We start from the raw sequence: 13,279 nt of genomic DNA on the forward strand, positions 1-13,279 counted from the left end.
AATATATTCTAGATGGAAATTATATTTGGGGGTAATTATCATGTTTTCTTTAACAGAAATTATAAGTTAGCTAAATATAAATTAAATCACATCATCATCATCATCATCATCATCATCATCATTGATCACAACGTTAGTGGAATCTTATGCAAATGTTAATAAGACATTTTCCATTTCAATTTCAAAAAAGCTGGCCGCCATTACAAGGACCGACCCATCACCCCCAACTTGTATAATATATGCTCTCTATTTTAATGATATATGCTCTCTACTAAAAATTACTCATCAATTCTTTCACGGGCCATACAAAATTTTAACATGTACCTAATTTTTAAAACTATAATTTGCCGACAAAAGAACTGATTATTAAAGCTATTAAAACGCCGTCAGACAAAAAAACAAACAATTAAGCTATTAAAACCAGTAATGTTATTAAGAAAATTGAAAACAACAAGTCTACAACTGATACAAACATTTAAAACCGGTCATGTTGTTAAGACAACTGAAAACTACAACGCCCGATCGACGATAGGGATATGCTTCATTATTTTTGCATTTTTCCATTTTGAAACTTTCTATTAGAAAAAAAAAAACTTTTATTCTAATTTAAAACAAATGTTTTCGAAATTGAATTGGTTGGTTTAGTATTTCACGGTTTAATTTAATTTAACCAGCTAAGCCGAATTTTGAATATATCATATTTCTGAAACTAATATTTCCAATTCAAGTATATGAAATAGATAGTTATTTTAACTTTTCAAGAAATTCAAATTTAAATTACAAATAGAAATAATAATTGTAGCTTCTGTTTAGAAGAGGAATTAAAGTATAATTAATTGAAAGAAAAAGTAAATTTGTAGTGCATATAATTTAATTTTTGATACTAATGAAAGTGTTACAAATACAATTATCACAAAAGACTAACCTAGATTTAAAAAGTTTCAAATCACAGTGAGATATTGAATCATAATTCAAACAGAAGTGAAAGTAAAAAAAACTCTATCATACCTTCTTATAGTATATACTATTTACTATATGTAAACTAAATTCAAAAATTGGAAGTAAGATTTTTTTTTTTTATCATACATACAACATTTTTGTGTCTCATTCTTTAATATTTATTTTAAGAAATAAATGTTCTTCATTTTTTCAATGTCAAAACAACATGTTCTTGCACGTGTTATAAGATTTTTAAGATACATAACTGAATCAGCCGGTGCTGAAAATTGAATCGGCTTTTTTATCCAGAACTTCTGGTTTTGCGGCTTTTTTAATTTCTACAAAAAATACTTTTTTCTAGTGATAAACTAGAATGGAATATCTGGATCATTTTGGATTGGTGCGATCAGACAAATTCGGTTCAGTCTAAAGAATGTTGCTTTAAAGCAATGTTCTGTTTATTTTTGTCATTTTGTGTTTGTTTGGTCAGTGCACAGTAATTATTTTAATAAAAGTAATGACACCACATTTATATTTTTGTTTTGGCAAATTGGCAACACACCTAGATTAGTTGTTAGTTTATTTTCCTTTTTAACAATCAAACTGATTCAAAATTTGCGGCTGGTCCAGCCCAAAAACAAATATTGGTGTACCAATCCTTCCTTTCTAGTTTGTATAATGGTTAATCATCTTATTAATTGACATTCATATATGTTCTATTTCTCGTCACTATATATATCTTATAAAAGTAAAAGAAATAATATAATCTTAATAAAAATTTCGTCCAATAAATCTTTTTTTTTTTGCACCCTAAAAGTATTAATTTATTTTATTTTTGGATAAATGTAAGAAGAAAACAAATCATTGAAACTTAGTTTTGCATAGAAAATGTGGATGGAAACACACATATGCAACATTGATTTATGTTGAGATTTAATCTCGATTGTAATCAATTATGAATCATCTATATGTGGTTCTTAATTATGCTTAATTACTTATTCAGAGTTTCGAATTCCACTTTTTCTAGAGTTGTGATAGTAACGGGCAGATAAAAATATTATTGAAAACTTAACCATTTACAAAATGCATCTCTAGTAATATTTTATACTACTGAAATATAATCTGCATATGAACATCAATGTTGGTCTACTTTGTTTTTTTTTTCCACAAGTTGGTCCTTCTTGGTCTACTTTGTTTTGTGGCGTATATAAGTAACATATATGCTATGACTAAACACTGAATGAAAATGTATGCAAATTGATAAAAAAAAGGAGGCTCCTATCAAACCGACCAAACCGAAAATAATTGTCCTTACGTCGCCGTCCAGAACAATATTATCGAAGATAAATCCAATTTTGCTTTTGCGCCCAATATTAAATTTAAGGTAATGATAACAATTCGGATTGGGTTCATAAAAGCAAGTTATAATATACAATGAAATATACTTTTGGTGTGATGTATCTTACCTTTTCGTATGAACTGATTGCGTGAACGATTGCATCACTTATTTAGCCTAATAATTTTTCTAAAAGAGAATGATCCGATCCAGATTGGTTTAGATATGATCAAAATTGCAAGGAGGTTCGTTAGAAGTTCACCAGAACTGTTATTTACTTGCAAGGAGGTGGCCCGAGCGTTACAAACGCGATATAAAGATTAATCAATATGGATAAGAGTGACTATAAGCTCATACTCTTAGAATAACTTTGAAAATGTGTCGCATGATAATCGTTTGACTAGGTTTACGTTTTCTTTATACACTATTTTTGAATAATTATTCATTTAAATGCATTTCATGTATAATATTCTCTTTGTTTATTTTTGTTTGACTGTTTAGGAAAAACACACATATTAAGGTAAGCATATTAAAGTTGATTTTAAATGTATTATTTTGTGTGTTTTACAATTTCATATAACTTTAAACCAATGATATTCAATCATTTTTATTAAAGTTAACACTTCATCAAAAATAACAAATAAATGTTGCATAAAAAACCTTAAAAAATCAATTTCTTAAAACAAATTTATTTCCTAGAAAATCAAATAAAAAGGAACAGAGAGAATAGTAATTTATAGATGACTAATTGATAAATAATTTTTCATACAATGTAAATAAAGAAATAGTATAAAACATGTTAAATATTTATATAGATATATTTTCTAAACATTCATGTATCACGGAACGAAAATTGGTCGAGAGTAAGATACACAAGTCAAGATAAAGATGTGAAGTGTAAAATTTTCACATGAAGAAGAAGGGATTGTTGTCCAGTTTGCCATTTTTTGGATTTTTTTCTAAAAATGATAATTTTACTAAACTTTTACAATTTTGCCATTTTTAACATTTAAGATATACGTATTTACGATTTTTTTTTTAAACACGTATTTTATACCAAATACTAAACCAAAAAAAAACCCGACTAATTTTATCATAATGGGTAAAACACAAGTTAAATCACTTTTTTATACCTGAAAAATGATAAAATTTTAAAAACTATTTAAAGATGGCAAAATCTATAAATGCCATAAGAAGAATAGCAAAATTCGTAATTAATTCGAAAAACAATCGAAACCTTACAAATCATCGTAATTAAACACATGTTAGAGTCATTTTTGTATTAAAAGAAACCCTCATATATCAGAACAACCGAATTGGATACAAGATTACATGATAAATGATCGAGAATTGGCGAGTTATGTATAAGATATGTCAAAGGTCTTGCTGGACATTCGGGTTCGATGGCAATTTGAACACTTTCGATAAGTAACTAATAGAATTGGCCAAAGAGGTCTTATAAGGCTGGTTGACTAAGAGGGTCCCATGCATTTCTTTCACACTAAAATAGATAAGGGTCGGCTCTTTTGTAGGTCCAATATAATATGCGTTACTTTCAATTTCAAATTTTAGTTAAAAAACATTTCAAATTGTTCTTCTTCATATTTTACATTAATTTTCATAACGTTTTGAATGCGAATAAATCTAATGCTTATGTGACACAATGTCAGCCCTAGCTAGTCCCGACCTTCCTCAACTTGTCTCTATCACCATTCATGTCTCTCAAAGGTCCATTCATCCTATCGCCTAATAATTGAATATTGATTACTTTTATTACATAAAGAAATATAGAATATAATATATCAAAGTTAACTATAAAATTGTAAATTGTAAAATGTAAACCTTAACTAAAAGATGTATTTGATTACATCATCTTTTTTTTGTCTAAAAGAAATTGGGATGGACCTTTTATCTATTTGTATCTCTTCGTCTCATGGTCCGGAATAATAACTAAAATTTACCTAAAATTTCAAATTTCTTGGTATCATAAAATAACTACAATGCAACATTGACTTATACTTCATATCGCACGTATCGGATTTAAGATTTCTAGGGTTCCAATCTTCATGTTCGACTCTAGAACCAGAGGGAGAGCAATCCATCATGCTGATAATCACCCGCCAATCTCTCTTATCCTTATCTTTCTAATGACTAGAATTAGCTGCATATATATTGTTTGTTTGATATTGACATTGTATTTGTACACATAATGGCTTCTATGTATATATAAGTGCATGCATGAATCCGTGATGATGGCACACCTTAATTACGAACATAACTTTAAACTGTATTAATGATCGATTAGTTATAGATATATAATATATTGTTGTTTGCCTCCATGGTTAGCTAGTTTTTGACATGGCTTGATATGCTACTGATGTTTTCTAACGTTGCTGTTTATTGAATTGTATATATCATATAGTTTAATAATGTTGATGAATAAGCCGTGAGTGATATAAATTCCAAACTCATTTTCCACAAGATTCACACTAGATTTTGTTTTCGGCAGATTCCATGATTGTTGATAATCTTATCAACCAAAATTAGAGAGAAGGCAGATGAATATTTAAAGTGATGGGGAAAATTCAGTGTGTCAAAACCGACGTCGTTTTGATGACCAACAAACTGACGAACTGAAGTTAAACCGAGTTAATTTCAGTTTGAACCTAAACCCAGAGAAAACCATAAAAAAATGTAAATTAACGATAACCGATTAGAACCAAAGAGGGTAAATAAACCAAACCGATGTTCTCTTCTTCGGTTCTTCTCTTACCTAAAGAAAGAAACCTCGCGGGAAAGTAAACTGGGGGCAAAATCGGGAATCACTAAAAGGATATAAAGGCGGGAAAAAGAGCCGTTGCGAACCAAAACTCTCAAACTATGGCGCCAAACAAAAGACGGTGGTTGCGACTCTGCCCGTAAAATTTCTCGGGCACCTAAATTTTTATTCTTTTTAAATTTCCAATTTTATCCCTTTTTTTCTTCATCTTCTTCGCAAAGCTTTTTTCTCCTGAATATTATTTTGACTATTTAAACCCTCTCTTTATCTCAATTTCCTCTCATTTGTTTTTTCTCATTCTTCTCAACAACAAAAAAAATTCTTCCTTTCAGACCAAAAAATTTGACCAACCACAAATTTTTAATCTTTTTCCCCACTTTCATTTTATTCCGATTCCTCTTCTTCTAATTGGAACAAGTCTCTGTTTTTATCTCTCTGTTTTCTTTTTGGGTTTACTCTGTTTTTTCATTTATCTTGGTTTTGAGTTAGTTAAAGAGAGATGGGTTTTTCGAAGAAATCTCAATTCGAAGGAGGTTTAGAATCCGACGGGAAGAAATGGGTTATCGCCGGAATTTCGATTCGGGCTTCGTTGAAACCAGTCAAGACGAAACTCAGAGCGCCGCCGGAGATAGTGACCGAAGTTGAAGAAGATTGCTACAACGAAGAGGAAGAGTGTTCGACGACACCGACAGCGAAGGAAACGAAGATACCGGAGTTATTGGAATGTCCACCAGCACCGAGAAAACGACGGCCGGCGTTAAAATGTCGGAGTAACGTCGTTAGAGAGTTTTTTACGCCTCCTTCTGATTTAGAGACGGTGTTTCTACGTCGCCGTTAGTGAGATTTGAGTTTTTTTTAATATAGTTCTCTAGTTATATATTAGTTACAGGCCATGAAAACTTTGGTTATTAGACTTAGAGTTAAAAATATATGATAATGAATCTAATTATGATAATGCGTATCTTCCAAATTAGCCTTGTTCATCACATTTGGTTTCATTAATATTTTGGTTATACATATATCAACAAATAATCAGTCCAGATTTTATAAAAACACTAATTTGATGTAGAAAATTTTATACTCAGAGCCTTGGATTAAGCCTACGGAGACTAAAGGAGAAGTGACGCGAGCAAATCTTACCAGTTAGCTCAACTACCTAAATATAATAATAAAATTACCAATAATTTGTGACAAGTCCACACGGCAAGCTTTTGACTCTCCACTATACTCGTTTTTTTTGGGCAAATCCACTATACACGTTTATAGGTTTTTTTTTTGTTGTTGGTAAAACTCGTTTATAGGTTAATAACTTAAACTATGTATTTGCATAATTATTGTTTCCTTTATCTAATGTTCTAGATGTGGGCCAATATAGTTTTTATTAACAAATAATATGGTGGGATCTAATACAAAAATCTTTAATTTCAAATAAAAAGAGGTAAATCATACTATTTGGAAAGAGAAGAAATCAACAATTTTATAATGCACACATGTAATGTTTTTTATATGCTTTAAAAGGATTCTGAAGAATTTCAATGCATGACTTTTTTTTAAGGAGGCCTCTACTTCTAAAGCCATCCCAACAAATATGATACTTTCTTTTTTCAGGTTAAAGAGCTTTTTGCGTGCACAATTGCACACTCACTAAGTCATTAGTATCTTTAATTCATTGACCACTACTTTGTATTGTAACAAATTAATTAAATAAACTCATAAGACATTATGATTAGTAATTACTCATGCTACGCACCAATAGTACTATTTGCAGATTAAATGTGTTGCATGCAAGTAAGTCACTAATTCTCAGTTGTGTTCTTGTGGATTGAGTCATGAAAAGGACAAAATAGGGTTCAGAGAATAGCGGTGCGATGGGAGAATCCAATGTGGGACTTAAGGCCTTGTTTGGTTCCTTTACGAGACAACGACCAATCTCGTGTTTTTTTCCTCTTTTTTTTGAAATGCCAAATACAAGAGAAATATTTGAATAGAAGGAGACTATGACGATTGACGAGTTTGGATCATTCTTGTGAACGAGTTTATTTCACTGTCATGACTTTAGGAACTATAATACATTTCTTTTCAGGAAAAAATTATATTGCCTGCCGAATGTACTAGCAATTCAAAATGAGAATCCAAGTTTGAGGATTAGGTTCACCTTTCACAAGTCTGTAAATTTGTTCTAGTTAGCAATTCCAAAACAATAGCTTTTAGTGTCCCAACTGATGATAGCCGAATCTTCCATTTTAGGAGACTTTAAAAGATTAAATTCTAAGCTGAAAGTGCGGATGAAGTAATATAAATTGCAAGGAAGAAAAGACACAAGAATTTTGTTAACGAGATTCGGTTTTTCCTACTTTCCGGGAGAAGTTTAGATTCAATTTCAGTAGAATAATAAAACAAATTACAACAAATTTGCAAACGCGTAAAATAAGCACAAATCTCTTGATTTACCGCTCTCTTTTAAAACGTGAAACCTTAAAGATAATTTTTACTCTTAATTAAATTCCTTCAAAATCTAGATTTAATCAGGATAACACCTAACCCTGAACTAAACTATCCTTAAATCTAGACTTCAAAGCAAAACCACTTGATCACACAAGCACAAACCCGCAAAACTAAGTTGCACACAATCTTACAGAAAGTTCTCAAAGATTTCTTCTTTATATCTCAGCTCTCTTGCTTCTTCAAAACGTCTCCAGCTTCTCCGTATATATCCAAAACGATTTTTTAATCATTATAGGAAAAGATTTCCAAATTCCATAAGAAAAAATAAATTTTTATTTACATTTTCCTTTTTTCTCATTGAATTTCACGTTCATCAAGTCTTCCAAATCCTTCTAAGTCATTTTCCTCTTTTGATTCATCATCTAAACATATTCCAAAAATATATTTTCAAATTTTCTAGTAACCGACACTCACACAAAAACATTCGCATCCTGAATTACTTCTTAAATCATTTAGCAACTCCATCAAACAAAAATTTGTATACTATTAAACTCATTCAACGACTCCATCAACAACAAATGCATCTTCATAAGAATCTTTCAAAATGTGTAATTTCACTTTAAAATGCATGTTTTGATTATTCATTGGATCCGTACAGATATAAGGATAAACAAAGAATTTAGTACGTAGGAGTCGAAATGAATAACTTATTAATAGAGATATTATTGTTACTTCTTGACTAAAAGGATTTTTTTTAAAAGAAAATAATAATTTAAATGACGGATATCGTATTGAATTGATTTTTTATTAATTCATCTTTTTTGTTTCTTATTTCATCTTCCATCATTTAAGAAAACACAAACATTTTTCAGAACTAACGACTCAAGAATCAATAAGATCATGTTATATATCAGTGTCCAAATCTTATATAATAACACATACAATCAATTCCAAATTTATATAATATGTAAAAGATAATGATTGAACAAGATATTTAGAATCCAAGAAGTGACTGATTATTCTGATTATCCAAGAAGATAAGATAATTATTAATTTGTAAATTATAGTTTAAACGAATCCAAGAAGTGACACTAATTAAAGGTAAACAATAAATTTGCAAGGATCAAGATTACGTGACAATTTCACGATGCCTAAGTCAGTTTCTCAAAGGTAATGATGAACTCGAACTGGCCGTCTTCTAACTAGTTCATCTAATTAACTAGTATTTTAGATACTTTCGTATTGTCTATTGTGTGTGTGATAAGATGTGCATACATATTAATAGTTTTGGTTTTATCATTCTTTTGTACTGTCGAAGTTTTGGTTCTCTTTTATTTGGATAGAGACATACATTTGTGACTTGTTCTTTGTCTATATAGATATGATAGTAGCTATCTTCAACAATGCATGTGCTTCTCTAGGGGACCAATCGAATAAATTCTAGTTATCATATAAATAAAAAATTTCTCATAGACTCTATATGTGTAGACAAACTATGATTCCTAAATTGAATGAAAATAACCAATAATTATAGAAATACAAGTAATCGGAATCCTGATATTGGATAGTAGAATTGAGTTGGATGACGAAGAAATAAACTCTTAACTGACCGGATTCATTAGCGCATGTTGCGTTGCCACCTTCGCAAGAGTTTTGAGCAGTGAGTTCAACTCCATCTCACCATAAAAAGTCTAGTAGTTAACCAAAAAAAAAAAATCTTAACTGAAAAACCAAATAGACTTTAATTATTGAAAAAAGAGTTGAAAGCTAAAAATTAAACCATAATTACTAATTAGTCATCCAAAGAAGACAAGATGTACTTGGTCATGAATATATTATAAGAGGAAGTAATATTTAGAGCATGTCTATATGTGTCATGTCTGAACTTCGGTTTAGGTTTCTCCACTAAATATTTTACAAAATACTCATTTATATGCGCAGTCATCAGGTTTTGGGAATACATGTAAACTGCAAAAAGAAAAACGGACGTTAACGAAATAATGCAATTATAGTCAACCGTCCCTCTACCGAAAATATACCTCAATTTTAACAAAGAAAGAAGATATACCTCAATGTTTGAAATATGTGTAATGTATAAGTAAGATCTATAAGATACACTAATTGAGATGATCGACATTGGTAGCTATTACGTAATTATAAGTAAGAATACTTCCCAGGGGATGATAATGGGAGAACGGGCTACATTTGTACTATAAGATTCTTTTCACATATAAATAACTCCTAGTATAATAGTACAAGTGAAAGAAAAAAACGAATCCAATGCAAGTGTGAAGTTAAGGTATTTTGAATTTTGTTACGCATGCATGAGGTTTTTTTCCACAGTGTCTTAGGTTAAGAAAATAAAAGAAGGACACTGGACACGTACACATGGGCCGCCAAAAAGGTATCCTATGCCCGAAACTATATGTATAGAGATGTAAGAAATTTAAATTTAAATTGATTTTAATGATGGCCTTATTTCTCAAAGAATGTGTATTTTTTTCCGTACGAGTCTTGATTTTGTCTTAAAACGCTAATATGAAAGTAAATGACTGTTTTGCCCACATCCTTCTTCGCTTTAACGCGGTTTTGACTTCTTCTGCCCGTCTTGCCCGGTTAATTATGGCGGGGAAAATGGAAGAGAGAAAAAAAAATTGAATTAATTAGAAGAGAAACAAAAAAGGTAAGATTCTTGGCGGGAGAGCGTAAGCCCGGGAAAAGCGGGATTGTAGTGGCGGCTGTTTTGTGTAATGTATGTGTGGGAGTTTGGGTCCACATCATCGTCAACAACACGTGTCTGTCTGAATTGACTCACTCCAACATAAATAACACGTCAGCATATGGGCCCACTTGGGTTTTTAATCGTTTCATGGATATTGAGACGTAGCCATTCGTCACATATGACGCCACAAATCTTATTAAGTAAGAGTATATTTTGACGACAAAAACTTACGAAATTATACTAAACACAAAAAAAAAGCTCAATACAAAATTATGTCGACGACGTAAAAAATTCTCACCAAATTATACTAATTATGTTTGAATTTGAGAGACAAAAATAAAGTATGCTTCAATTTGAAAAGTGCAGTTTAGTTTTGTCGCCCTTTTAACATGTCACAAAAATGACATTCTGGTTTTTTTTTCCTTAAATAATGAAGATGTCAAAGATTAAAATTTTCTTTATTTATAGCGATCGTACAATTTCTCTACAAATTATTCTTTCGTCAAAATTAACTGTATATAAATTTTCAAATTTTCTTAGACTTCTTATTCATAAAAAGTTAAAAACAGTAGCCATTTTATATATTTTTTCCTGAGAAAAGTGTATCAATTGAAGCCCATAAGAATTCAAAATGGTTTTAACTTAGACTTATCTTTCTTTACGATAAGAAGCCCAATATTAACATAAAGCCCAAATTTGAGTAACTATTGATTATTATTTTTTAACGTTTCAAGAATACCACTTGCCTTTGTCAAGGCAATAGGACAATAGGACCATTATCAAGCATTTGGGTGAAAAGACTCACATATTTTTTTTTTTTGTAGAAGTCGATTTTATAACCAGTTTCTGTATAAATCATATGGTATGCTTATACATGATAAACAAATAATAAAACCACATATTGGTCAATAAAATTTCGTAAAACGGTTTACAAATATTATAAAAACAAACGACAATTATTTTTCCTTTGCATATTCCATAATAGTTTACAATTGTTCAGAAGAAATAAACACAATAACTTAACACCGAAAATGTACATCATTGTGTTTCCATCTTATTCATGTTATCTACACTTACCCATATATACTTCACAGTTATTCAAACACTAATCCATCTAACTAATTACCAAACAAGAGAATCAAACACAACAGTTTCAATAAACTTACTCGAAGCCAATTTCAATATAGCTTCTGTGATCTGATTCTCTTCAACCACAAGCTTCTTCAAACATTGTGTCTTCATCACAAACCCCTCCACATCATCAGGCTCAATCAACCGACAACCTAAAATGTCTAAAGTCTTCAACTTCACACAGTTTTTGTTCAAAGCAACCAACACTGCACCTGTCAAATGCTTACAATCTCTCAAAACAACCTCAACCAAACCATTGCAAGAAGCTAACATCGAAACAACCTCTTTATCGAATAACCACTCGTTCCGAGTCAAATCTAGCTTCCTTAACCTCCCCAAATGCTGTCCTATTGTCGCCAACAAACCACGCTCTCGTTCAATCGCGTTGCAGCTAAGCAAAGAAAGCTCTTCAAGACTCGAACTAAAGCTTAAAGCCAATGCCTTTAGACTAAAACCAGTCACAAAGATACAGCTTGTAAGCCTAAGAGTCGACAAACACTTGAAATTCGCAGCGAGAGAGACTAAATGATCATCGGTCAAATCCATCGGTAGACGTAAATCGAGTCTTTCCAAAGTATCATAACATCTAGCATTGCTCATAAACTGAACCAACCCATCTTTGCTTCCACCATCATGAATCAACAGAGACTTTAAAGATTCACAAATCTCTGATACTTTAAGCAGAACCACATCAACAATACTCCTACATGTTCTTAACTCAATCTCTTCAAGATTCTTCAAACACAAACCGATTTCTTCTCCAATACTTCCACAAGATCTCAGACTCAGTTTCTTTAACTTTCTGCAACTTTTCCATAACCAAGTAACATCATTATCATCAGGTTGGATTCCAAATAAAGAAACCGATTCCAAACCTAACTCTACAACTTCCGGGTTAGGTTTAGACTTTGGATAGAAATCGAAAGCTGGAGAACTCGTTGAGCAAACATGGATTGATAATTCTTTAAGAGATGAAAACAGAGCAATCCAAGTGAAACCTGAGTTTTGTGGTTTCCATAATTCGATAGAGAGAGAAGTGAGAGATAAAGAAGTAGAGAGAGGAACCAAAGAAGATGAAGAAACTGGATTGATCAAGAAACAGAGGTTTCTGAGATTGAAGCAGCAAGAAGATATGATTGAGATTAGCTCGTCGCTGAAAATGGTTTCAGCTTTCAGATGCTCCTCATCCGAACGACTTGGGGTAGTTCCTATGGTTACGCCGCGATAGATAGAGAGGGAAGAGAGACAAGGATGGTTGTTGAGGATAGAGGGCAAAAGGGTAATTACAGAGGTGTCGTGAGGACTGAATTGTAAGGACATGGAAGTCTTTGATGCTCTGTAGAGACGAAGCCATCGTTTTGAGACAAGAGGAACCGATTCGAAAGAAGGTAACGAAGATGATGAGGAAGAAGAAGAAGAAGAAGACGATGGCAGTCTTGTAAATATCTCGCAGAGAATCTCATCGAATAAAATTTCTTCCATTTTTTTGGAGAAATCGAAAGACGATGAAAGAAGGATTTTGCTGAGACTTTTTTCTTTGGGGTTTCGACGATTTGTGTTCTTGGTGGCTTTGACACTTGTGTTGTTTGATTCTTGAGTCACGCAAGAGACGGACCCAAAAAAGAATTGATAAGTTGAGTTGTGTCTGTCGTATGAATATTCTTACATTCAATAGCATTAATTTAAATATATTTAGTAAACTAACGTTTATGAGATAACAAAAAAAAAAGATTTATATAACGTAAAGTTTTCTATTTTAACGGAGTACAAGTTAAATAAGGTTACCAAGATTTAGGGCAGTTTCGTGTTTTTAGGAGATTTTTTTAAATGAAATTATTTTATATATTAGCATTTAATTAGGGTTTTCTTGAACGATGTCACTTAATTGAATAATCAGTAGTAATTGAAAATCTCTTATCAAAACAAC

At 31.3% G+C, this 13,279-nt stretch overlaps 2 protein-coding genes and 2 long non-coding RNA genes across 4 annotated transcripts; 2 read left to right on the forward strand and 2 right to left on the reverse strand.

Annotated features, from left to right (window-relative positions):
* Window positions 1-4,813: 4,813 nt before the first annotated feature.
* Window positions 4,814-5,185, reverse strand: AT5G06065. Its single transcript, NR_142888.1, has 2 exons — window positions 5,049-5,185; window positions 4,814-4,939 (listed from the first exon to the last, which is right to left on the reverse strand). It is a non-coding gene; the product is annotated as an other RNA (long non-coding RNA).
* Window positions 5,186-5,230: 45 nt separating this feature from the next.
* AT5G40460 (cyclin-dependent kinase inhibitor SMR3-like protein) lies at window positions 5,231-6,447 on the forward strand. Its single transcript, NM_123410.2, has one exon. It carries the CDS (start codon window positions 5,554-5,556, stop codon window positions 5,890-5,892), a length of 339 nt encoding a protein of 112 aa, NP_198862.1. The 5' UTR covers window positions 5,231-5,553; the 3' UTR covers window positions 5,893-6,447.
* Window positions 6,448-9,130: 2,683 nt separating this feature from the next.
* AT5G06075 lies at window positions 9,131-9,542 on the forward strand. Its single transcript, NR_142889.1, has one exon. It is a non-coding gene; the product is annotated as an other RNA (long non-coding RNA).
* A 1,555-nt stretch (window positions 9,543-11,097) lies between these two features.
* AT5G40470 (RNI-like superfamily protein) lies at window positions 11,098-13,016 on the reverse strand. Its single transcript, NM_123411.4, has one exon. It carries the CDS (start codon window positions 12,832-12,834, stop codon window positions 11,344-11,346), a length of 1,491 nt encoding a protein of 496 aa, NP_198863.1. The 5' UTR covers window positions 12,835-13,016; the 3' UTR covers window positions 11,098-11,343.
* Between the last annotated feature and the right edge of the window lie 263 nt (window positions 13,017-13,279).

Source organism: Arabidopsis thaliana, chromosome 5 (genome assembly GCF_000001735.4).
Source record: "Arabidopsis thaliana chromosome 5, partial sequence".
NCBI lineage: Eukaryota > Viridiplantae > Streptophyta > Magnoliopsida > Brassicales > Brassicaceae > Arabidopsis > Arabidopsis thaliana.